This window comes from Mustela putorius, unplaced genomic scaffold (genome assembly GCF_011764305.1).
Source record: "Mustela putorius furo isolate JIRA1106 unplaced genomic scaffold, ASM1176430v1.1 tig00000145_pilon_pilon_pilon, whole genome shotgun sequence".
Lineage (NCBI taxonomy): Eukaryota > Metazoa > Chordata > Mammalia > Carnivora > Mustelidae > Mustela > Mustela putorius.
In genome coordinates this window covers 10,917,328-10,944,911 of record NW_025421294.1, presented here as the reverse complement: position 1 = coordinate 10,944,911, position 27,584 = coordinate 10,917,328, and the positions used below count along the sequence as shown (strand labels likewise).

Here is a 27,584-nt window from a genome sequence, read left to right as displayed (position 1 = left end):
TTTTTAACTTCTTGAGGACCCTCCATACAGTGCTCCAGAGTGGCTACACCAGGTTATATACCCACCAACAATCTAAGAAGGTTCCTCTTTCTGTATATCCTTGCCATTAAGTTGGCATTTCTGATGGAGTCTCAAAGTTGTCACAGTGTTTATTCCTTTTTTAAATCTCAAGTCTCTTTCCTCTTTCCCCTGAGTCATTTCTAATTCCTGTTTTTGAGCTCTTATTCTCCATCTGGTCTACTCTCTTTCCAACCCTTTCTAATGCTTTCTTCAGTTCCTTTATCCGGTTCTTCAGCTCCACCTTTTCTGTTAGATTGCTTGTAGACTTTGAATTTCTTTGGTAAAGTACCCCCTTCTTTTCCATAATCTTATTCATGAGATCATCCTGTGGCTCTTTTTGAGTTTTCTTGTAGTTGAATTATTTCATAATAGCTAATTTTAAGTATTTATCAGTTATACCTCAATAGTTCATATCTTCAGTGTGGGATGCTGGAAAATTGTCATTTTGTGATACCTTATTTCTGCCTAACTACATAAGGCGTTTACCACTTTGAAAACAGCAGCAGCACTTTACTTCACAAACTATCACCTTTGTTTTTTTATGTTTTCCAGTGGCACTATCACACAGGTTGAATTTCTCTGGCCAGAACTGACTGGCTGCTAAGGTTGGGACTGCATGCCCCAAAAAACGAAATAAATAAAGCTGTTAGAGAAATGAAACAAAGGGTAGGGTTGTTAGCAGATTGGATGGGTATTCCTAGAGGTCTGTGGGTAGACCTCGTGCCAGAATCCTAGGGAAAACACTAGGAAAAGCTTTCCTTCCATTCTGTCTTTGTTTTCCTTTGCCTGCCTACCAGTCACTGTAGGCCCTCCTGAGAGAGAACAGTAGGTTTCCTTAGTTAGAGCAGGCACAGCTGGACATACTCCCACTCGGTGCCTTCTCCCTATACCTCTTCAGCCAAAAAAGTATCTAGGGGAGCACTTCTCCTCCCCTAGCTCTCTAGGCTCCCTTGAGATGTACTCCACCCACTTTCATGTGTACAGACAGATGGATCTTCCAGGGTCCTGGTGAGCTTTTTTCTGGTCATGGACATCCAGTTAGTTGTAAATCATGGTGGGGGGCAGGGCAAAAAGGAAAGACTTACGCCACTATAATGCCATTATCACTCTTTATGCTTACAATGGTTTAAGATAAGCCAAAAATTAGAAATAATTTTCCAGTTTTGAGACATTAATTGATATGCAAAACCATGTTAAAGTGTACAGTATTTAGGGATTCCTGAGTGGCTCAGTTGGTTAAGTGTCTGCCTTCTTCTCAGGTCATGATCCCAGGGTCCTGGAATCAAGTCCCCCATCAGGTTTCTTGCTCAGCCAGGAGCCTGCTTCTCCCTCTGCCTGTCCCTGCCCCTGCTTGTGCTCTCTCCCTCTCTCTGACAAATAAAATCTTTAAAAAAATAAAAAGTGTACAGCATTTGAGTTACATATATGAAGTGACTACCACAAAACGTTTAGTTAACATCTACTATGTCATACATCATCCTTGTGATGAGAACTCTTTGGCTATACTCTCATAAGAGTTGTAGGATATGTTATCATAGTTAACTGTAGTCATCATGTTAAGCATTACATCCCGAGTACTTATCTTATAGTTTATAAGTGTTTTGAACACTTCGATCCAATTCTTCCTTAAGCCCCCCAACCCACTTCTAATAAACACAAACCTGATCACTTTTTCAATGAGTTTATTTTTGTTCAAATTCCGTAAGTGAGATCATACAGAATTTTTCTCTGATTTTTTTTTCACTTAGCATCATGTCCTCAAAGTCCATCAATGTTGTCTCAAATGGCAGGATTTCTTCATTTTTTATGGTTGGATAATTCCATTATGTTTATGTGCATCTATATAAACATACACATATATATATATATGCATGCTCTAATACACACACACACACACACATATATCTCACAACATTTTTATCAATGATCCACAGATAGATAATTGGGTTGTTTCAACATGTTGGCTATTGTAAATAATGCTACAATGAATATGGAACTACACATTTTTTTTTCAAGTTAGTGTTTTTGTTTTCTTCAAATAAAAGATTCAGAACTTAAATGGCTGGATCATATGGGAATTCTGTTTTTAATTCTTGGAGGAACTTCCATACTGTTTTCCATATGACTGCACTAATTTGCATTCTTACCACCAGTAACAATGTACAAGAGTTCCCTTTTCTCCACATTCTAACCAGCATTTGTTACTTCTTTTCTTTTTTATATCCCTATTCTAACAAGTGTAAGGTGATATCTCATTGTGGAATTCACCTGCATTTTCCTCGTGATTGATAATGTTGAGTATCTTTTCCTGTACCAATTGGCCACTCATCTATCTTCCTCAGACAAATGTCTTCTTCGTAAGCATTTTTCCTGTTCCATAGGTTGTATTTTCTTTTTGTTAATTCTGAGCTGTGCAGAAACTTTATAGTTTGATGTCTTGTTTATTTTTGAATAGGTTACTTCTGCTGGAGATGTCCTATCCAAAAAGTTATTGCAAGGACCCATATCAAGGAGCTTTATGATTTCAGATCTTAGATTTAAGTCATTCATCCATTTCAAATTTTTGTGAGTGGTGTAGGATATAGGTCTACTTTCACTGGTTTTCATGTAGACATGAAAGTTTGCTAGCTGCATCTTTTGGAGAGACTGTCTTTCCTCTTTAGAGTATTGGCTCCCTTGTAAGGTATTAGTTGACTATATACTTGGGTTTTAGATAGCTTCTCAGTTCTTTCTGTTCCATGGGTCTCTGTGACAGTTTTTATGCCAAGATCATACTATTTGGATGACAATAGTTTATAGTATAGCTTGAAATCAGTGAGAGTGATACTTCCTGCTTTGTTCTTTATTCTCAGGTTTCATTTGGCTATTCAGGATGGTGTGGTTCCATATAAACTTTAGGATCATTTTTTCTACTTCTGTAAAAAAGGCCATTGGGATCATGAGGATTGCACTGAATCTATAGATGGCTTTTATAGATAGATAGATAGATAGATATAGATATGTGTGTGTGTGTGTATACTTTCATATATATATATATGAAAGTATTTAGATCTTCACATTTGGATTTACATTTTTGAAAACTGAGCCTGACTGGTACAATAAAAAAGAGGTGATTGTCCTTACCTAATTTTTTTATTATGTTCAATTAGCCAACGTATAGTACAGCATTAGGTTTTGATGTACTGTTCAGTGATTCAGTTGCATATAATACCCAGTGCTCATTATCACACATGCTCTCCTTAATACCCATTACCTTGTTACCCCATCCCACCACCCACCTCCCATCTGTAACCCTTTTGTTCTCAGAGTATAGATGGCTTTTGGTATTATTGACATTTCAGCAGTTTTTTTACAATTATGAATGTAGATACTTATACATTTGTGTTTTCTTCAGTTTGTTTCATCAGTGTCTTAGAGCTCTTTCAACTATTAAATTTATTCTTAAGTATTTTATTGTTTGGGGTGATATTATAAATTTTATTTATTCAGATTATTTATATGGAAACACTACTAATTTTTCTATGTTAACTTTACTGAGTCTGTTGTTTAGACCTAACAGATTTTGACAGAGGCTTAGGATTTTCTTCTTGTGTGATTGCTATGGTTAGAACTTGCAGGACTCTGTTGAGTAAGATTATGAGAGTGGGCCCTGTCATCTTGTTCCAGATCTTAAAGGAAAAACTTCCAATCTTTTTACCACTGGGGATGAAGGTAGCTGTGGGCTTTGTCATTTGTGGCCTTTATTATGTTGAGATACATTCCTTCCTGTACCTTATTTAAGTTGTTACCATGAAAGTGTATTGAATTTCATCAGATTTTTTTTTTTGCATCCATTGAGAGGATTCTTTTTCTTTCATTCTATTATTATGACATATCATATTGAATTATTTGCATAAGTTAAACCATTCTCCCATTCCAGAGAGAAATCCCACTTGATCATGGTTAATGATTCTTTTAATGTCCTGTTAAATTCATTTGCTACTATTTTATTGAGTATTTTGCATGTATATACTAGAAGGATATTGACCTGTAGCTTCCTTTTCTTGTAGGGTCCTTCTTTGGCTTTGATATCAAGGTAACGCTGGCCTCATGAAATGAGTTTGTGGGTGTTACCTCTTTCTCAATTTTTTGGAGTTTGAGGAGGACTGCTCTTAATTCTTCTTTAAATGTTTGGTAAAATTCACCAATGAAGCCATCCAGTCTTGAATTTTTCATCTGAATCAGTAATCAAAAATATCCAATTTTCTTTCTAGTAACTGGTATGTTCAGATTTTTGTTTTGTCCTGATTTAGTCACAGTAGTTTGTATGTTCCAAACAATTTTTCTCTTTCTTCTAGGTGATCTAGTTTCTTGGTATAGAGTTGTTCACAGTAGACTCTTAACATTCTTTGTATTACTATGGTAGCAGCTGTCATGTCTTCATGTAGTTTAGAATGTTTTGGGTCTGGGTCCTCTACTTTTCCTTCATTAGTTTAGCTAAAGAGTTGTCAGTTACCTTCTTGTCAAAGAAGAGACTTTTAATTTTCTTAATTTGTTTTATTATTTTCCTGTTCTCTATTTCATTTAGTTCTCTTCTAATCTTTATTGCTCATCTTGGGCTTAGCTTCATTTGGGAGCTTCCTTGTATCTTAATGTATGCATTTATTGCAGTCCGCTTCCTTTTATGACTGGGTCTAGTGTATTCCTTGTTAATTCCCCTTTAATTTTTTCTTGGATCTTTTGGTGTTATAGGAGAGGGTTGTGCAATTTCCATGTATTTATAATTTTTCTATTTTTCTAGTTTTTGTCACTGATTTCTAATTTCATATCACTGAGGTCATAGAAGATATTTATTATTATTTTAACCTAACTGAATTGGCTAAAATTCATTTTATGGCTTAACATTTGGTCTGTATTAGAAAATACACCATGTGTGTTTATGAAGAGTGATCTGCTGTTAAGGTCTATATGCTCTGTAGTATTCCAGTCTGCTGGGCTCTTTTTTTTTTTTTTTTTTAAAGATTTTATTTATTTATTTGACAGAGAGAGATCACAAGCAGGCAGAGAGGCAGGTAGAGAGAGAGAGAAGGAAGCAGGCTCCTGGCTGAGCAGAGAGCCTGATGTGGGACTCGATCCCAGGACCCTGAGATCATGACCCGAGCCAAAGGCAGCGGCTTAACCCACTGAGCCACCCAGGTGCCCCTTTATTTATTTATTTTTAAGATGTATTTATTTTAAGGGGAAAAGGACAGAGGGAGAGGGAGAGTCTCAAGCAGACTCCTTCTTGAGTGAGGAGCCCAGTGCAGGGCCCCATCTCATGACCATGAGCCAAAATCAAGAGTAAGATACTTACACAACTGAGCCGTGCTGGATCACTCCAGTTTGCTGCATTCTCATAAATTCTCTGGAGGAACTATCCATTGTTGAGACTAGAGTATTAAAGCCCCCAACTATTCTTTTTTTTTTTTAAGATTTTATTTATTTATTTGACAGAGAGATCACAAGTAGATGGAGAGGCAGGTAGAGAGAGAGAGAGAGAGAGGGAAGCAGGCTCCCTGCTGAGCAGAGAGCCCGATGCGGGACTCGATCCCAGGACCCTGAGATCATGACCTGAGCCAAAGGCAGCGACTTAACCCACTGAGCCACCCAGGCGCCCCACCCCCAACTACTCTTATAGTGCTATTTATTTCTTCATGTAGCTCTGTTTTGCTCTATGTATTTAGATGCTCTGATGGTGGGTGCATAAATATTTATGACAGTTATCCCTTCTTGATGGAATGATGCTCTTATAGTAAGTAGAATGTTTATACATCTTCCTTGTCTTTTTTACCCTTTTAAGTTTAATTTCTGATGAGGTATAGATACCCCAGCCTACTTTTTTTGGTTACCATTTGCTTGAAATAACTTTTTCCATCCCTTCACTCTCTATGTGTGCCTTTAAGACTAAAGTGAGCTGGGGCGCCTGGGTGGCTCAGTGGGTTAAAGCCTCTGCTTTCGGCTCAGGTCATGATCCCAGGGTCCTAGGATCGAGCCCCACATCGGGCTCTCTGCTCAGCAGGGAGCCTGCTTCCTCCTCTCTCTCTGTCTGCCTCTCTGCCTACTTGTGATCTCTGTCTGTCAAATAAATAAATAAATCTTTAAAAAAAAAAAGACTAAAGTGAGCCTCTTAGAAGCAGTGTGTTCTTGAGTTTGGATTTTTATCCATTTAGCCATTTTATGTCTTTTAAAAAATCTAAGCCATTTAAATTTGAAGTAGTTAATGATAAGTAGACTTGCTATGGCCATTTTTTTTTTTTTTTTGGTGGTTTCTGGCTGTGGTATAGATCAGTATTCTTTGTTATCCTGCTATGTTTCAGTATTAGTATACCTGGGCTTCTTTACTATATTCCTTTGTATAATTAATACAGGTTTCTTTCCTTGTGATTAACATAAAGCTTACATTAAGTATTATAGTTTTAAGATACTATAATCTGGAAATAATGTCAATAGCATTCCTAAACTTATATTGCTTGTCCTCCCCCTCACAACTTTGGTTATTAATGTTACAATTTACATATTTTAATATTGTTTAACCAGGAGATTACTGTGGTTGTACTTAGTTTTACATTTATTTTTTAACTTTGCAATGGGAGTTGTAAGTAAATTACGCACCACCATTATCATATTATAGAATCTAACTGTGTATTTGCCACTACCAGTGAGTTTTAAGCTACTTTATGATGTTTTTATGATGTTAATTAGCATCCTTTACCACTCAGAAAACTCCTTTTGGAATTTAAGACAGGTTTAGTGTTGATTAAATTTGTTTTTGTTTCTTCAGCCATGTCTTTAGCCATTAGTGAGGGATACCTTTGCTGGATATAGAATTCTTGGTTGATAATTTTTTTCCCTTGAATATTTTAAATATATCATCCTCTTCCCTCTTAGTCTGAAAAGTTTCTGTTGAGAAATAATAATTTTTCTTCCCTTGTCTGTAACTTCTCTCTTTTCTCCTGCAGTTGTAGTAATGAAGAGTTGTCTCAGTGTAGCCTTAGCAGGCTTAATCTATTTGGGGTTCTTTGGGCCTCCTGGATCTGGATGCCCATTTCTTATATTATCTGTCCCTTTCTCTTTTTCTTCTCCTGGAATTCTTATAATGCAGATACTATTTCTTTTGATTGTGTCAATTAAGTCCTGTAGGTATTCTTTTTTCCTTTTATTCCTCTGACTTGGTAATTTCAAATGTGTTGTCTTCTTGAATTTTAATTCAGCATGATTATGCTTTCGAAGTTCTTTGTTGAATCCTTACATGTGGTCACAGTGTTTTTCAACTTTAAGATTTCTGTGGATTTTGTAAGTGTTTTTATATCTTTCAATGTATTCTGTTAATGCATTGTTGGGTTGTTCAGTTTTACTTGTATGTATGTGTGTGCTTTTTTTTTTTCCTGTTCAAAAACTTCTCTAAGACAACTATTCTGAATTCTTTGTATGACAGTTCATAGATCTCCATTTCTTTAGGATTGATTATTGGAACTTTTCACCTGTGAATCTGAGTAAGCAGTTTCTTTTTCCAGAGAGTGCAGGTTCACTTTCACAGAGACCATTCTTCACCAGTAAAATCAGTTGTGGTTTTGGACTTGTATCCTTATAATAACCCTGGATTGAGGGGGCTTGCTATTAGGGTCTCTTTGGGGGCAAGTTCACTGCCCCAGCTCTGAGGTCAGGATATGTGCTTCTAAGTAAAGTTAGATAGAACTGCTGCCTTGGTTCCCCGCTCCTGTGAAGCTGTATGATGAACTACACATTGACGTGGGTTCTTTGATCAGGCTTGCAAGACAGGACTGAGTACTATATATTCAGGGTAGATAGCACAATGAATTAGTTTCTCTGCCTTGGCAGGGTGGGCCTACTTGGCTGCACAGTATATTGTTTGGAAGTCTGAATCAGGCAAGATTGTGCACTGAATTCTTTGGCCAGAGGTTGCCACTCATTTGCTCTGCTCAGAGGGAAAGCCATGGGCTGTGCTCTCTATTCATGGTCCACCATAAGCACACCTGTTGGATGGTCTGTGCAGTTTTCTTGTGCTCTGGTTACATTTCTCGGTCAGGTGAACTGAAGGTTACAATGCATAGGAATAGAAGGCCCATTATGAGAACTGGCTCTAAAGCCCCCTAGGCTTCACATTGGGGTCTTAACTCAATCTGACCTGTGCCCCCTATTTCCAAGCCAGAGAGGGCCTCCAGCTTTACTCAGCACAGGATTACCTCTGCCTATTTTACTCTTTGCTTAAGCATAATGGGGCAAAGCAGCTTCTGAGCTTTCTAAGCTCCCCTGCTTAGATGGGGCAGGCCAAGTTGCAAGACCCTCAAAGCTCTTTGATAACCTAGATCAGGCAGACCCCCAGGTTGCTTTGTGTCTTGGCCAGACTATGCTACCATATGTAGATGAGCAAAGCTCCTGGTGGGGACTGCTACTTGCATGCTTAAGGTGGAAACTCAGTCTAAGAAGATGTGGGTGTCGGTTATTGAAGTTCCTCTTCCCTTCTCTGTCACAGTAAAAGTCCCAGTGACTGAGCCATGCTTATTTTCCAAAAATTCCTGTGGAGCAAGACAGGAGCAGAGGCTTCCCAGAAGCAATTACCATGTTTATGCTGGCCTCTCTTTCTCCACTCAAAGGACTGTAGGTTCAAGGAGACCTCGAGCATGGTACTGCATCAGCCTGAGTGAGGGACAGTGCAGTCCTGTGACCATAATGTGAAGCCGCTCCTCTTAGCTCTCTAATGCAGACTTTCTTCATCTCTGTGGTGCAGGAGGTTGTTCAACCTCTTCCCTTTCTTTTTGAATTCTCCAAAGGCATCTGTTCCATTTGTAATTGTTTGTTAGTTGTTCTCCTTATGCAAGGGGAGCAAAGTTCAGAATGATCTATGTTGTCATCTTTGTTATTTCTAGAGTGACATCACTATTTTAAAGGTTAGGTCAAAATGTTAAAGGTTGGGATGCCTGAGTGGCTCAGTTGGTTGGACGACTGCCTTCGGCTCAGGTCATGATCCCGGAGTCCCAGGATTGAGTCCCGCATCGGGCTCCCAGCTCCATGGGGAGTCTGTTTCTCCCTCTGACCTTCTCCTCACTCATACTGTCTCTTACTGTCTCTCTCTCAAATAAAAATTTAAAAATTTTTTTAAACAACAAAAAAAAAGTTAAATGTTTACCAGTTTGGGGGCCAAACAGAATACATAGCAATCTCAAGAGGATATTTGCAAGGACCTTGGATCAAGTCTCTACAGTAGAGAGGGAGTGCACAGGGATGATTTGAATGTCTGTGTGGCGGTGGTATACATCTAGGAAGGGATGGCACCAGAGGGAGTCTATGAGGTAGACTTCCTTCACACAAAAGGATCAGTCATAGCACAGGCTACTGTCATTGTACTGCTGTCCTTTGCATTTATTGTCCTTTGTACTGCTGAAGCTAAACTTCTCCCACCTATGGAGAATGTTAAACTCATGTCTGGAGTGGGAAAGGCCAAAGACAAAACCTTCTCTACACCCACTGTGATTTGTCAAGATCATACAAACCCTTGCATAGATTTAGAATCCTGATAAAGCAGAAGAAAGGTACCATCTGGTCAGGCCTGGCTAATGACAGGACTCAAAGACTAGAATATTTGAATACTTTACTGTAGCATCATGAACCTTTGGCTGAGTTCTTCTTTTGTCCAGCTTTAGAAGGCTTTCTGGGGCCCTTCTTGAGGCAGTATATCCAAATCCTTATTGATGGCTCTTCCTGAACTCTTTCTGGAAAGCTAACCACCAGCTAATCCTGTTACACAGCAATCTGGACTCTGGGCCCAAATTTCACCCAGCTGGCAGCAGAATGACCTTTTTTGCCACTCTGGTTCATCCAGTTCCACAGAGTTGCAATTAAAATCTGGAAGTGAAAGGTCTTATTTAGGACTTTGAGAAAAGAAACCTAAACCCAAATTATAGACTTCTTAAATAATTAAATGAAAAGTATGATTTTAGGAACTGCTTCCCCTTTATAGAAACAATAGCAATTCTTACTTTTTTTTTCAAAGTGAAGTTGAAGATGGTCCAAGTGTCCCAGGTGCCATTTATGATTTTCCTAGGGGTGGAGAGAGAGACTCAATTTCCCAGAACATCTTTTGAAAACAAATGGCATTTCAGAACATAGAGTAGCCACTGCTATATAAGAATACATTGTTTTCTAAAGAGCTGGGTCATTTTCCATTCCCATCAGTGGTGTTTGAAGATAGTGATCCCTTCACTTCTTAATTTTATAATGCGATCTTTTGAGCCCCCTTCACTCCTCTCCAATCCACCGGTCCCCTGTGTGTCTTGCAACCATCAATCTGTTCTTTGTATTTGAGAGTTTTTCGGTTGTTGTTTTAGATTCTACATACAAGTGAAATCATGGTATTTGTCTTTCTCCATCAGATTTAATTCATGTAGCATAATGCCCTTGAAGTCTATCCAGGTGTTGGCACAAATGGCAAAGATTCATATTGTTGAATAACATTCCACATTTCCTTTTCCTTCCACAATACACATTTTCCTTTTCCATTTATTTATACATAGGCACTTAACTATTACAAATAAGGTTGCACTAAACATGGGGGTCCATTAGAGTTTTCATTTTTCTTAGAAAGTAGAAATACAATTGCTGTATCTTTAAATTTTTGAGGAACATCCATACTGTTTTCCATAGTGACTGCACCAGTTTACACCAATGGTGCATAAGCATTCCCTTTTCTGGACTCCCTCACCAAAACTTTTTTGATACTAGCTGTTATGCGAAGTGAGAAGTGATATTATTGTGGGTTTTATTTGCATTTTTCTAATGACTACGGATGCTGATCCCCTTTATATTAATGTTTACCATTTATTTGTCTCAGTGTAGCCTTAGCAGGCTTAATCTATTAATGTATTAATCTATTTTCTTCAGAAAATGGTCTATTCAGATTCTCTTCCGATTGTTTCCTTTTTTGCTATTGAATTGTAGGAGTTCTTGATACAGTTTATATATTAACCCCTTGTCAAATCTATGATTTGGGCATATTTTCTCCCATTTGGTAGGGCATTGTGTAATTTTGTTGGTGATTTCTTTTACTATGCAGAGGTTATTTTAGTTTGAAATAGTCTCTCTGGTTTATTTTTAGTTGCCTTTGCTTTTGACGTCAGATTAAAAAAAAAAAAAATCACCAAGACAGACATCGAGGAATTGATCACCTATGTTTTCTTCTGGAAGTTTTATGGTTTCAGATCTTACAGTCAGGTCTTTAACCCATTTTGAGTTTATTTTTGTATATGATGCAATTTAGTGAGCCAGTTGTAATCATTCATAGCAAGTTGGCCAATTTTCCCAGCACCATTTATTGCAGAGAAATCCCTTCCCACTGATGACAAATGAGCCAAGAATATACAATTGATTATATATGTGTGGATTTATTTCTGAGCTCTCCTGTTCCATTGACCAAGTTGCCTGTTTTTATTCTGGTACCATACTGTTTTGATGACCATAGCTTTGTAATATGGTTTGAAATCAAGTAGCATGATGCCTCAAGCTTTGTTCTTCCCAAGATTTTGCTTTGTGTATTCAGGGTCTTTTGTAGGTCCATGTAAATGTGAGGACTCTTGGTTACTTTTCTGTTAAAAGTGGCATTAGGATTTTAGTAGAGATTGCATTGAATTTATATATTTCTTTGAGAAGGTTGGACATATTAAGAATATTTTTCCAATTACGTGACCAAAAAGTATCTTCTCATTTATTGTTCAAACACATCGATGAAGACAATGTTTTATAGTTTTCACCTCCTTGGTTATGCTTAGGTATTTTATTCTGTTGTCCGTGTTTCCTGAATTGCTCTATTTTGTTATTTGTGTATAAAAATTCAACAGATTATCATGCAACTTTACTGAATTCGCTGATTAGTCCTAAGAGGTTTTTGATGGAGTCTTTAGGATTTTCTACATGTTGTACATTGTCTTCTGCAAATAGTTTTGTTTTTTCTTTTCATCTATGGATGCCTTTTCTTTTTCTTGCCTTTTTAGTCTGGCAAAGACTTCTAATACTATGTTGAATAAAAGTGGTGGGAGAAAACATCTTTGTTCCTGATTTTAGAGGCAAAGCTTTCAGCTTTTCACCGCTGAGTGTGAACTTACTTGTGGATTTGTCACATATGGCCTTTATGATGCTAAAGTACATTCCCTCAATACCTACCTCGAGAGGTTTTATCATAAATGGATACTGAATTTTGTCCAGTGCTGCATTTGCATCTTCACAGAATAATTGTACGCTTTTTGTTCGTGTGGTGTAGCACACTGATTAATGGATGGTGAACCATTCTTGCCTCCTTGGAATAAAGCACTTGATTTTGTAGTAGAATTCTTTTTATGCATTGTAACTTGGTTTGCTGACATTGTCTTGAGGGGTTTGGGATTTATGTTCGTTGAGGATATGGGCCTGCAATTTTCTTTTCTTCTGGTGTCCTCATTGTGATAGCAGAGTAATGCTGGCCTCAAAGTTAGCTTGGAAGTATTTCCTCCTCTTGAATTTTTTGGAAGAGTTTAAAGAAGGACTGACATGAATTCGTCTTTAAAATTTGATAGAATCCATGGCCACCTGGGTGGCTCAGTGGGTTAAAGCCTCTGCCTTCAGCTCAGGTCATGATTCCAGGGTCCTGGGATCAAGCCGCACATCGGGCTCTCTCTCTGCTCCACAGGGAGCCTGCTTCCTCCTCTCTTTCTCTGCCTACTTGTGATCTCTGTCAAATAAATAAAATCTTTAAAAAAAATAAAATAAAATTTGATAGAATCCACCAGTGAAGCCCTCGCCTTTGGGGCATTCTTTTTTGGGGAAGTTTTGATTACTGATACATTCTCCGTACTACTAATTGGTTTGTTCTTACGTCTTCACCATTCTAGTTTTGTAGGTTTTATGTTTCCAGTATTTGCTCTATTTCTTTTTGTCTTGGTGAGTTTAGCTACATGTCAGTTTTGTTTTCTGTCTTCAAATCAACAGCTTTTAGTCTCTATTCCATTTATTGCTGCTCACACTGGTCTTCAGTTTTTCTTTTTCTTGTTCCCTGAGGAGTAAGTAAGTAGAGAATTTTTGTTTCTTCATGTAGGCATTTATCAATATGGAAAAATTTTTAATTTGGGTTAAAGAGATACACATGATGTTTACCATGTTTAAGCATATAAGTGAACAAGTACATTCACTTTGCTATGCAACTGGTCTCAAGAATTCCTTTAATTTTGCAAAATGGAAACTGTTATCTCTTTTTCCCTCCCTGACAGCCTCTGGCTCCCACCATTCCACTTTCTGTATCTGACTATTCTATGTACTTCACAAGTGAAATCATACAGTATTTGTCTTTTTGGGACTGGCTTATATCCTAGGAGATAATATCGAGGTTTGTCCATTTGGCAGATGTATCAGTTTCCTTTTATACCTGAGTAATGCATTTTACCAATTCTATACCACATTTTGTTAATCTACTCATCAGTCAATGGCTATTTGCATTGCATTCTATCTCATGAATGATGAGGCTACAAACATGGGTGTACAGAGAATATTGAACCTTAACCCTTCATGTGCATAAAGAACCTTCCAAGGAGCTCTGAAATGCATATTTAGGCCCCTGCTTGTGATTCCAGTTTAGTATGTCTGGGGTGGAGTATAGAAGTACATAACCCATTCAGGTAATGCAGATACAAGTAACCGTCCAATGTCATAATGTCAGGCTGTAGGATTACAACTCTTGGGCGCTCGAGTGTAATCTGATTTGCATCACCATGCTCTACTGCCCCCATTAACAATATATACAGTAGGGAGAACACGGTTTGATTTTGGCTTTTTTCCCTTCTTCGGCCCATTTTTCCATACAAAATATTTCCCTGTTTCTGTGGAGTCCCTCATTGTCAAGTGGAACTGAAGCATAAGGTCACACGTGAAGTCCAGTGGTGCCTATAATAACCTTTGGAAAGGGCAGGAACAATCATTTGAAATCAGGCATGAAAAGACATGAACCAGAGATGTACTGGAGTATAGCACAAGACTCATCCAAGTTGGGAATTAGAAAGGTTTTGATGAGGGAAGAAAGAAAAATGACAGAGGATGTGAATTCATTATGAATACTGGCTGATGAAGTTTAAGGGACAGGTGTCGAAGCCTGGAAGCTAAATCAGTAACCTATTTATCAGATTTCTGTGAGCCTTCATGGTCGGCTTGCTGTGTAACCTTGGGCTACTTACTTAAACTCCAGAACCACACTATCCTACCTAGTGAATTAAAAATGGTCTTACATGTTAGTAAAAATAAACCGGTTCAAGATTTCTAAGAATAAGGTCACCTTGCTGTAGTTGAAATTAAAATACTGAGAGGGGATGGCCCTGAAAATCCAACAAAGAATAATAAAGGGTGAGGTGTTAGAATCTGTTGTTATGATTTAGGCCATGGGCTTTATACATCCATGAGGTGTAGGGTGTGAGTGGCTTCACGAAGACTTGATTATGAGTCAGCTGGATAGTGGATCACTTACGGCACTGTAAACCTAGATCTGCCCTGAATCCAAACAACTAGATGGTACAATAATCATTTCCAGAAACTTTTATATCTATAATACAGTGTAGAGATGGAGGCAAAGCTACTTTTATTACAATGCTGTATCAAGCATGTCTATGAGCACCATTTTTCCAAAACTATTTGATCTCCTCAGATCTTGGTGTAACATTAAAACTTTTTCATTGTATTTGTTACAGTTGTCTGTGAACATGATCTTCTATGTAAATAACTAGCTCATTTGGGGCCTTCTTTCAAATGAAGTCATGCAATAGGTCTTCTTTCCTATGTTGATACACGCCAAAAGATAGGCTTCTTGCATGAAACAGTCAAGTTGTGAATGCAAAATCTTGACAGAAGTTAAAAGTGCTACTCCAGTGAATACACGGATGATAAGAAAATTCAAACAGCTTATTGCTGATAGGGAAAAACTTATAGTGGTCTGGAGGGAAGATCAAACCAGCCACAACATTCCATTAGGCCAAAGCACAATTGAGAATGAAGCTGCAGAAGCAAAAGTCAAAAACCAACTTCAGCTAGCTTATGGCTTTAAGGGAAGAAGCCATCTCCATAATGGAAAAGTGCTTATTTACCATTTCAAAAGTCTAAGGGGCCTTAAAATTTATACTATGTATAGTTTGCCTATGCTCCAGGAACAGCACCACCTCGATGATGGCAGATCTGCTCACAAAATGGTGTAGGGAGTATTTTAAGCCCCTGTTGAGAGCTACTGCTCAGAAAAAAAATTTCCTTTCAGGACATTATTGCTTATGTATAGTTTTGCTCATGACAATGTACCTAATCATCCAAGAACTATGTTGAAGATGTGCCACAAAATGAATGTTGTTTTCATGTCTCCTCACCATCAAGGAGTCACTGATACTTTCAAGCCTTCTACATTGGAAGGTTACACTTTCCATAGATAGTGATTCATCCAGTGGATCTGGGCACAGAATTGACAACATTCTGAAAAGAATACAGCATTTTAGATACCACTAAAAACATTGGTGATTCAGGGGAAGAGATCAGAACAGAGTATCAACCTTAAGAGGAGTTTGCAAGAAGTTTATTACACTCCTCATGGAGGACTCTGGGCTCAGGACTAAAGTGGAGGAAGTAACCATGGAGATTTGTATAATAGTAAAAGAACAACGATTAGAAGAGGAACCTCAAGATATGACTAAATTTTGCAATCTCATGGTCAAACTTGAAGAGGAGTTGCTTCTTTGGGATGAGCAAAAAAAGGGTTTGAAGTGAAATTTGTTCCTACTGAGGATACTGTTAAGGTTGTTATATTGTAAGCCCATTGTCATTTCAACCAACTGTGTTTACAAAGCTGTGACAGGGCTTGAGAGCATGGACTCCAATTGTGCAAAAAAGTGCTACAGGTAAAATGCTTTCAAACAGCGTCTCATGCTGTAGAGAAATTGTTCTAGAACGGAAGAGTCCACTGATAATGCAGACCTCACTGTTGTCTTAAGAAACTGTCAGCCACCCCACTTCTCAGCATCCATCAACGTCGCAAAAAGATTAATACTCACTGTAAGTTCAGGTGGTTAACAATTTTAAGCAATACAGTGTTTCTTAATTCAGTTATGTGCTTTTTTTTTTTTTTTTTTAAGACTTAGATACACTGGGGAAATCCAAAAATTCACTTTAGTGAGGCAATCTGCCAGTGCAGCTGGCCTGATGGCCACCTTGATATCATTAAGAAAAGGTGTTTTTCTCAGTCATTATTAAATCTATTTAATTGTTTCCTAATTGCTTAAATGTTAAAAGTTTATGATATATAGTGCAGTTTTAATTAGCGTAGAACTTAAAATTCAGCTGGAATCCAATAACTGCTTACTTCTGTAGGTATATGGAGGAGCAAGGGAGTAGCCAGTTTAGTAGCCCAAAGCCAGCTGAGCAAAAAAGATATTTGAACTAAACTACTTGACAATCTTGTGCCTCCATTGTCTAACCAGTGAATTTTTTCAGTACTAGCACCGCCTCCTGGATAAAATGAGTTACAGTATATTAAGGGCTTTGAAGAGTACCTGTTAAATGCTAACCATTCAACTGTGTGTGTGTTTACTATTACTAGTATTATCAGAGGAGCATCTGGTTGGCTGGGAACCTGTACACACATTTTCTCATTTGAGCCTTGTGATAGCTCTCTCTGTAAACGAAGTAAGGCACATGTCATAAATAACGGGACACTAAAAACATGACTTGGTAGTAGACTTAGATTTCCTATCTTCCAACTGATAATCCATCTTGCTTCCATACCGTGGCACCCTCTTCTATTCGAAACTCTTATAAGCCCCTGAGAGCACTCTGGCCCTTGGGATAGAGATCATTTTACTGACCTGAAGCTGTACACCAGCAGCAAAGTGTGTCCGAAAGCCCAGGTTTAAGGAATCCCATCTGACAAAAGCTTACCTGGGTTACCGTTTCATCACGATGGCCAAATCTTTTATGATACCTTCAAGTTCAGTGCCTTCTCCAATAGCACTAGGAAGAAAACTAAGTGGTAGCAGAAGAGATGAGAGAATTGAATCTGGACATGAAACTTTTGTGCCCAGTTAGCGGATGTTTTCTCTCAAGTCTTATTCAGGGTCTTAACTAATGCAGTAGGGTTTTAGTATCTTGGGACTTAAAGAATCCTTCACTTAGCACTGGGAAAAGTAGTTCTAACATCTTTGCAATAAGGATATTGTTTAGATCCACAGCTGAGTTCTCCAAAATCTGGATCAAATTGTTGTAAGACAAATGACAGAGCTCTATAGACTGTAAAAACATTAGGAAAGAGAATTATATTTGTGTTTTCTGCTAAGAAATCCAGAGTTTTTCAGAGCTATAATGAAAGCAAACTACAAGCCAAAGGGGGTTCTGAATTATCCAGTGAAATTTTATAGTCCCACTCATGCTCCTTTAACTCCAACCCTACAATTGTTAAAACACAAGGGAAAAATAGAATACACACTAGCTAACGGAATTCAAGCTCATATATAGTCCTCTAACCACTCATCTGTCATAACTAAATTAGAAATTTTAACTCCAGAGAACTACTAATTTTAAATAATACTGAGGATGACCAACAAAGTATTTTTGGGTTATCAGAGGGTTTAGACATGAATGTAAAATATGAGTCTATTTTTTTCCCCCCTTGGGTCCCAAGAGCTGAGATGAAATCACATGATTTAATCATTCTGAATCCATGTGGCTCCTCTGAGATAGGGCCAGATGTAACCAGAAGGATTTATAGGGCGTAAAATTCAGAATGGATTAGGAAAGCGTTTTTGTGTCCTGCCCAGCAGATCCTAAATCAAAGTCCCCTGAATGGACTGGGAGGTTGTCATGGCAACTAACTGGCAAGCTGAGCCCGTGGAATGTGAAGGCAAACAATAGTGATAAGACTGTATCCAGAACAGCAGCTTGAGTTCTGCTTCTGCCCAGGTACAGGGATGGGGAGAAGTGTGCAACTGGGACCACCTCTTCGGTACCTTCTTACAATTCTGGCAGAGCCTTTGATATATATCAGGTGTCTTTTTCCAGATGCCAGTAAAAACACTGCTGCTGATAGAGCATAGAATAGAGAATAGAAGCCCCAGAAAAATATGCACCAAAGCCACAGAGAGCTGTTCACCTAACAGGACACACAATTTTCCAGAGGTTGAAGCGCATTTAAGGTTAACCCACAGACTCTTTAGTGCCACCTTGTGTCCAGTTCAGTATGGAAACATTCCCAAAAGCTCACCATGGATCTGTGGAGCCTCAGGCTCAGGAGGAGTCACCAGGGAGTGTGGTGAGGCAGTCCGTAGTCCCTTTTGCAGCAGAACATACAGATGAATTCTTCTAAGCCTCAAGTTAATGAAAACATGCCCATGGACAATTATGACGAATCTGAGAAGGGATAAGGAAAATATGCCCAATTACATATCTTAAAAAAAATTGCAAGAAGCTTCCCGGTGGCTGAGAGCTGGAGGAAAGGAGAGCAGAAACAGACTCAGGGTGGAGGATTTTACTAATAAGTTTTTGTGAAGAGATGTAGTGGTGGTGGTTCATTCAATTCATAAATAAATTGACAGGGAAAAATCAAATGTCACTCTAGCTGTGAACAAAAGACTTGGTAGCAAGAAGACAGCATTTGCTCAAATCGCATCTTGGGTCCACATCTTCTGTCTGCCCCAGCCCCCAGGGAAAAACCATCATCAAGTCCCATTTACTTTCAGCAGAAGTGTAAAATCACCAAGCTGTCTTTCTCCCTGTTTCTTCTAGGGTTTGAATTTTTTGAAACAAGTGCCAAGGATAACATTAATGTCAAGCAGACATTTGAGCGTCTTGTGGATATCATCTGCGACAAAATGTCCGAGAGTTTGGAGACGGATCCGGCCATCACTGCCGCCAAGCAGAACACAAGACTCAAGGAAAGCCCTCCTCCGCCACAGCCCAACTGTGGCTGTTAATGTCCCCCCCCACAACATACACACAGGCAGCTGGAGGGGGCCCATCACCAACCAACAGCGTTTATAAATGGTCGATTAACCTTCATTTCTACTGCCTAGTAATTACTTGAGGGAAATCTTTGATGTCAATGGCTCATACGCATTCAATTCGTGGAAGATTTCCCGTGTTAATATGTGGCAAATATGTGATCTCAAATTTGTAAGGACTATCCATCTATAAACATCTGATATTTGCATGTAATTTGTTACTCGTCTTTGTAGGCTCTTTTTGTTTCAGATTTCTTCTCAAAATTAAGCTACTGCTGGGACCTCAGACTGTAATTTCACTACCACTGAATTTCGTGCCTCGGGTTCAAATTTGTGATTCACTTGTAAGGATGATAACCAAGGAATTGCTTATATGGGGCTGGGGGTGGGTGGGTGCGGGTAAGAGGAGATCTCAGGAGCCCATCATGGGTCCCTTCAGTTTAACTGTTCAGGAAATGTGTCTGGTTTTCAGTCTTACTAATAACTAAGGAGACCACTGACTATAAAGAAATAGGAATACTGTATTTGAAACCCTTGCAAATTTTCTTAGAGATTAAATCTAGTTCCAGTTTAATCTACCTTCTTAATTTAGTTATGTACATAAACAGTGGCCCTAATGCAGGGCTCTTGGTGCCACTATTTCTGCCCAATGTTTGGAATATTTGAGGACAGACAGACAGAATGATAGGCATCAGCTCAAGGCATTACGTAAGAAGGCTTTAAGCCAAGAAGAGTAGGAATGGCTGCAGACTTCTCAAAGGACTGACTTTCCCCATTCCTTAGTAACTGCCTCCCACTATACACACACCATCCCCACCGGCTTTCTGGAACCATCACTCAAGCATGGAATAGAGATGAATTTGAAGTTTGTTAGAGCCCCTCTTCCTGTGGGATAGACGCTTGCTTCCACAACCAGTGCCTTCTGTTCACCCCTCACCTTACTTCTTTTACTCAATAGATTAATTTTTTAAAATCCCAATGGCTCTAAAGTTGAGGAAAAGAATTTTTATCTGTAGTCTTTTTCAATCCCATTGTTCCCAATTATAAAGCATCTCCATCTGCATTCTGTAAGTTTTACAGGTGCTTACCTTACTGAGAGAACACTCTTTAGAGTTAAGAAAAGTTGAACCAACACTTTAGGACACCAGAAGCAATTGAGTGGGGACAGGGGGAGAAAACCATTCAAATACCCTCATTTTTTTCTCCCAGATTTTCTAAGACCATCTGAGAATAACAAGCCCCCAAATCTCACCAGCTGTTCTAATTGAGCTGCCGAAGGAAACTGGCATCCTTAACAGTGCAGTGTACTAGACTTGAGGAAGGCAGCAGGCACAGACTGGTGGATTTAGAAGGACAGTTTCATTAGGGTGATTTTTCTTGTTGCCCTGCATTGGTGGTTATGTTCAAGAATTTTTTTCCTCTTTCCATAACTAGACACAGTTCCTGGGAAAGTTTTGGGTATAAGTCTCTGGAGCAAGGTTACTGGTAGGTAAGTGTGTTGTGGGATAATAACCATCTCCAAGTCAAGGAACTAGGTTGTATACATTATTACTAAGTTAGATGAAACTTACAGAAGAGTACATGTGGGATGTTTTCAACAAACCCAGGTCATTTCTCACCTTGAGCTTAAAACCCATGCATTTGTAATCAGTCTCCACTTTGGCATCCTGCAAGGCAGGCCTGAGTATGTTTTACATTTTAATAGACCAATGAACTTCAAAAATTGCAGAACTTTCAGTGAAGGGCAGGACAAAGCAAGGGTGGCAAACAAAGCAGACCGGTTTGCAACAGAAGCCTATTTGCATGAAAAAACAGTATTTCTGTAACCAGCTCAACATGTGGGCAGGATCAAGGTCAAAGTTGTTAAATCTCACTTGTTTAATTTCGTATGAAACAGTAAGGCCAAGAAAAGTTTCCTGGCCTCTGAGTCCCATTCCCATGTATAATGCAGATGTCAAGGACTTAAGTATGATGTTCAGAGGGCTCTTACAAGCCTCTTCCTCTATGGAGTATTGTATAGGGGCAAGCAAAATCAAGGTGAGAAGAGTGGAAGGTCAAGAGGTGTGTTTTACTTTTGTGTAAACCCCTTCCCTGAAGACATCATTGCAAATGACATTAATGACATTAATTGGCTCTACAACCAAAAAACGAAGTCAGAAGCCTATGTCACATGTAGGTGTCAGGCATGCCTATGCTGAACTACTTTAATTCCAGTCAGGGAAGCATGAGGGCAAGTGTCAAAGCCAAAGAACTTTGGATACTTTCCGTTTTCCAGCCCTCATTGGAAGTGGATGAAACTTCCTAGTTCATTCTCTGTTCCAAAGCTCCCATGCTGGTGTGAATTTCACTGAGAAGTTTCCAGAATGGATTGTCACAGAGCTCAGGTAGATGCACACCTACAGTCCTGCTATAAAGCTTGTGGGAAGAGAAAACTCTGTATTCCTCATTTCATGAAGAGATTTTAGTTTTAAAGTTAAATTTTTGTTGTAAGAGGTAAAGCCACAGTGTGGTTTTCTTGTCATCAAACTATTAAAACTTGTAGCTATGTAACTGCAAGGTTTTTGTAGCCTTTTTGCACCAACACACACACATATACACACTTAACCTCCTACATTGTCTCCAACTCCCACTACAGCCTAAATAATGGCCAACTATATTTGTATTTTAAAGATGAAGATACCTTAAAGTACATGCTTGTGTAAATGTGTACACTCTTTAACACCCATCTTCTATTGTATGATTCAATTATTTTTCAAGAATGAATTTCTCTGCTGCCCACCTTCTCACCACCCTCACCCCTGCAGTTTTTTAGAGACAAAGCCTGATTGTTGAGCAAATACTTCCAAGAGCTTTGGTGTTGGTACCTTCCTTTCCATTCTTCATGCAATTGAAAACCTAGACTGGAAAATTCTGCATGTATTCAGCGACCATCAGAGTGGATGGGCATTTGGTGTTGGGGAATGTGAATGGATGTAAAAGGTGCATGACCTTTCTGAAGTCCTAAGATGGCAGTTTAAGTGCCACATCCCATGGTTCAGGAACCCAAGAACAATTGCTTCTGAACAGTAGCTCAGTTCATTGCTGCCTCCCTCTCCTCCTCCCTCTCCCCTTCCAGAACAACTTCTACTGCCTTGGTGAACCTGTCAGTAGATTCTAAGAGTTCCCACTGAGGTTCACTTCAAGTCAGTATCCCTTTGCTGCCTGGTAACTGAGTGCTAAGATTGTTATCTCTCAGGTGAGCGATGATGCCTTTAGTGATGCCTTCAGTCATAGCAGAAAACTGCCGCATGGTTATGATAAATGTGAAGCATAAATTCTAAAAATTATAACCAAACTAATCCAAAACCCCCATCTACCCAAATACATAGTGAGTATGGACACTGCACCTACTTCACTCTTATCCAGATGAGTTCCAGTCCTTTTGTTGAGCACATGACTCCTTTTCCAGGGACCAATTCAAACTAATTCTATGTCTATGCTGAACGCAGACTTTCATGTATTTTTTAAAGTAAAATATTCCATTATCAACTGAACTTCCATAAAGCGACCTGAGTTTCCAAGTGTGGTAGTGTGTTCCCAGAGGCTCATCATGATGGGCTCGGGTTGCTGTGTATCTTAGTGCACAGGGAGGATGTTCTCTGCCTCCTGAGGCTGACCAGGTAGCATTTGTCAGACTGTATTTAAAATGTCTCCAGACTCTACCAAGCTCTCTCAAGGCTGAGGTAACCGCTGCAGGTGAAAAACTGTGAGCTAAATCTGACCGTGTAGTCAGGACTAAAACCCTTTCCAGACCAAAAAGTGTTAAACATTTGCATCTACTGTTGGAATGCTCAACCAGGTGGTGTTGGTGAGGAATACTTAGGAGGTGGCCTTTCTTTTGTCTGAAGGTTCCTCTCTCTGTAACTTAGGGACATTGCATGACTGGTAACTCAAACCTTCTGTTCCTCTGTGTGTATGCTCACCCAGTGTGCCAGGTCAGGGTAGCATGTGAGCCACTTGACCCTCGTGGCCTTTTTCATCACCCCAGCCCCCACCAGAAGATGCCACCTCCACGACACAGTTTCATTTTGCCCATTTGTGTCGACTACCTACACTTGCATGGTTTCCTAGTAAGTTGGGGAAGTCCTTCCACTGAGCTGAACCAGTAGGATCAGCTTTCTGGATTGCTTTGTATTAAAAGTCATTTTTTGACCAAAGCCCCTTAAAGACATAAACATGTTTATTATTCGGGAAGGAATTGGAATAAATTGGATCAAAGACAAAGTTTATGATGCAAGAAACAAAACAAAACCTGTTCTCCCTATAATGTACCTACAGGGCTCCAGATTATAGAAATACAGGAAATACAGTATCCCCTAAAAGGGCAGCAACAAGGTCCAGGGAATTTATCTAAAATATATGTACCTATTGTTATTGCTATTTCATGAATAAATGTAGTTTGTCTGGAACACCTTTACAGAAATGCTTGACACTCCAGCAAACAAATAATTCCTTTTGGTAGATTTAAATATTTACACTTGGGCCACCTACATGGTGTTGTCCCTCTACACACACACACACACACACACACACACACGCACACACACATCTTTTTATAAAGGGAAATTTTCATATATGGTGCTTTCTCAGCACCAGGGAAAAAGGAGCTTTTGCTGTGTGCCAACTGTAACTAAAACATTTTGTTTAAAAAGATCTACAAAATAGATACTTTACACTGATTTGTATGTTTGCACATATAATTTTCATCAAAAATAGAGAAAAATGCATTTTGCTAATGTTCTAGACAAAAAAAAAAAAAAAAAAAAAGAGTTCAAAACCTCTCTCAGAACACCTAGCTGGGAGACAAACTGAACTTTCCAGTTGTGGTTCTCTTTTCCACTTCCTGATACTATTTTTCATTACAGTTTTTAAAGCAGTTTCCTCTCACTGAACGACAGGACTAAGAACAGGAGATGAGACTCAAAATTTCACCATTTACCTGCCATCAGTACCATTATTGGTGGAGTTTCCACCAGTCAGTATCTGCTGAAGTGAGGTTGGTGGTTTACCTGTGTATTTTCATTCACTTGTGCTCGTACTTTCCTTCGTAGTGGACAACTGAGAGTTGGCTGTGGGTTGTTATTATTATTATTATTATTATTATTATTGGCCATATTTCCATATTCACGTTTGGGGTAGGGATTGCTTAGGTTCACGAATGCTGTTCTTAAGGGCACAAATGGAATATGAGCCACACAGGCACCCAGCCTTTCAGGGATGTGAGCGTGACATACACCTGTCTAGTGGTTACATGCTCCTCATACAAGTGAAACTGGGAATTGTTTGCTGTGTCAGTAGGATGGTTTTCCCTGCATTGTTTCATCAGCCCTAGGATGTATGCTAAATGAAAACTTCCTGTAATTCCTGTTAATATATTGTTGATGTCAGACGTGATGTGATACCGTTGGACTGTCCAAATGTACAACTATTTAATGGTGTTTGTGGAACTGAAATGTCTTAAATGTTGCATGAAAATATGTTATAAAAATAGACTTGTTTTCTATTTTTCAACACCTCATAATTGAGGGTTCATGGGCCAATAAGTGCAATATTTAATGACTTACTCAGTGTATATAAACTAGCGTGAAAGAGTGAATTATAATGAATGTGTGAGATGCTTTGATGGCTGTGTAACTTATTCAAATTATTTCTTGTAGCTGTATTTGTCTAGTGGTGCAATTTATACAGTAAATATACCTTATTGGTGTCATGTGAAACTCCTCCGTGCCTATTTCAAAGTAATTTTTTTCCTATAAAACCAAACACTTAGTATCTGCAAATATATGTCAATTTTGCGCTTTAGAATTGTGGATTTTATTTTTAAGACAGAATGGATGTTCATTTATTTTATATAGGCATTCCTTTCTTAAATCCAGAAATCTCTTAAAAGAAGCTAATTTAGATACCTAAGAAAAAATATGCACATAAGGTAAAGTCTTATTTATTCTTCTCAGAAATGCTGATTACGTGTTCTAAGAATTTTTCTTCTTGCATTTGTGTGTTTATTTTGTTGTTCAGCCTTGTATTTTGTTTGCAAAGTGAACATTGTCAACCCTGGGGATTCTAAAATATTGATGTCTTTTTAAGTTGTAGTTAATATTATGTTCACTTTCAATTCTCAATTGTCCACACTGGTGATATAGGAGAAACAAAAGTCAGAATTCTTAAGTTGCTTTGGTATTTCGACAGAAACTCCTAAACTCATCCTCAAACCCCCTTGGTTAATCTTGTAATTGGTGGCCTAGGACTTAAGTGAGATGCAAAATTAAAAAAAAAAAAAAAAATAGGCCTGGGTGCTGGATTACTAAAAACTCTTTAAGTGTTTATTTATATGAAATTTGAAGTGGGTCACCTACCTTAAATTCCTATCTGCCATTTTAACTTTAAAAGTAAAGCACTCATTTTAATACTGTGCTTTGCCTTTTCATTTAGTTAGCAGAGTAAATCATGATACCATTAGGAAGAAAGGTTATGACTTGTTCACTTGGTTTTAGATAACTTTGGCCATCTGTACATCATAAGAAGCCTTCCACTCTTTCTACAGCAGTGGCCTGAAACTGACAGGTGAGGCTGTGCCAATCATATTAAATGGCTTTGGGCTACCATCAGTAATGTGTGGCCCTATTTTAAAGATGATAGCATGAAATTTGTACTCAGTTCTCAAACTGACTGAAAAAGTCATGTGAATGTGGGAGAAGCAGGGAGATTATGGATGACTTTGTGCCAAATTTAAAAAAAAAAAGATAAACGTAAGCATGTAGCCAACATTAGAATAATAATTTAAGAGCGTGTTTAAATGTTTAGTCAGTCATCACCATTACTGAATACCAAGAGCTCAGTGCTGTGGGAATCAAACAGGGAAGAGCTGTGGTTCCTACCCCTAATAAACTGAAGAATGAGCGGGGGCGGGGAGGAAATACCACGATATTATGTAAATGCTAAATTACACACGGACATAGGAGCATAGAAAATGAGGGACCTCCAACAACTGGAACATTCAAGAATGTGATCCCAGCAAAAATTTGATAATGAGATTTTGCCAGACAATAAATGGGAAAGGTAACCTTATGTTCCCTGTGAATGAAAAGGTGACGGTGGGGGCAGCTCAAGATCCTTGTTTTTCGGTAGAGAGCCCAGCTGGCCCTATCAACACCTCTCTCGGGCTTTTGTCCTCATGAAGAAGACAAGCTGCAACACTGACACAGTCCTCTGTTGAGCAGCCCCAGAATGCACAACAGAACACAACTGGCTTTAAAGTCACATTAGAACAGCTGATTTAGACATCTTGCCCATGCACCAAACCACGAAACATTGCATAATCCAATGCCAACCGGAAAGATGTATGCCCAGAGATTTTCCTGGAGTTCCATGTTTCCCATCAAGGGTCTTGGGAAATGCACAGGTGAAGACCTGCCTTTGTAACCAGGCACTTTCTGGCTCCTCAGTGACTATACAGGGGAGCTCTTCTTTAGAAACTCTTGAGTAACAGCTTAGTGTTTTCATATAGTGATTGTGACATGTAGTTGAAAACTAACAGCTGCACAGCAAATATTGTGACTCTTTATGTTTCCACAGGAGCTCTTGTCTGGGTTTAAAGCTACGAAGTATTCACATTGTGAAGTTTTCTTTATTGAAATTAATTGTGTAAAAACAGTATGTGCTCTATTAGGTATTAAGTTTATATGTGAATTCTATATAGAAAGTGGTTTTTGTTCTTTGGCTTTACTCTGGTTTTATTTTTTGGAGATTACAATAAATATCTAAGAGACGACTATATTCATGAATTTCTCAGCCTTAGTCTGATGAATTTTTCCATTTCCTTTCAATTGTTGTTATGGTCCTAGGATGCCTGTTTCCATTTCTCATTACCTTCCTCTCCTGTAATCCTAGGGACAATGATGAGCTTGAACTGAAGAATGCCAACACATTTTTATTTTAGCCTATGGTTTTCTAATGTGGATTTGGATTTAGGCATTGGAGTTAATTCTAATATATGTAATCTTTGAAGGTAAGTACTGTTTAGTACATGAATGACTACATTCCAGAGTCCTAAAACTCTTGGTTGTAGAACCAAGAGTAGCTATCAGCGTATTCAAGTCACCTTTTCTACATGGTCACTATTTACCCTGCATCTGGAGTTCAGGGTCCAGTGATCATACGGGTATCCTACTAGCACAGTCTAGGAACACCATGTGTATGGGATGTGTAAATAGTGTGGGTCTGTTTAATGTGTGGCGCATGGTATAGTAATGCTTCAGATGCTGTACAGCATCTTGGTCTTGGACCTTGGGGCATGCTGAAGCATCCTGCCATCAATCTATTTGCAGCACAGTAGATCTAGTAATTCAAGATCTCTTAGTGATCTAATTGTGCTATTAACTCTCTTTCTGGATATTTTCTTCTAAATGTGTTCCCGGGGCCATTTCCAGACTCTTGGGTAAGTAGAAGCCAAGTGAAGACACAGGAATACTC

General features: G+C 38.7%; 1 protein-coding gene across 2 annotated transcripts in view; it reads left to right on the top strand.

Annotated features, from left to right (window-relative positions):
* Nucleotides 1-26,896, top strand: part of RAB3C (RAB3C, member RAS oncogene family) — a 306,139-nt gene extending 279,243 nt beyond the window's left edge. For both annotated transcript variants that reach the window (XM_004744620.3, XM_004744619.3), the window contains exon 5: nt 18,859-26,896. In XM_004744620.3, coding sequence (XP_004744677.1) covers nt 18,859-19,046 — 188 coding nt within the window. In that variant the 3' untranslated portion in view covers nt 19,047-26,896. The remainder of the gene's footprint in view (nt 1-18,858) is intronic.
* The last annotated feature ends 688 nt before the right edge of the window (nt 26,897-27,584 follow it).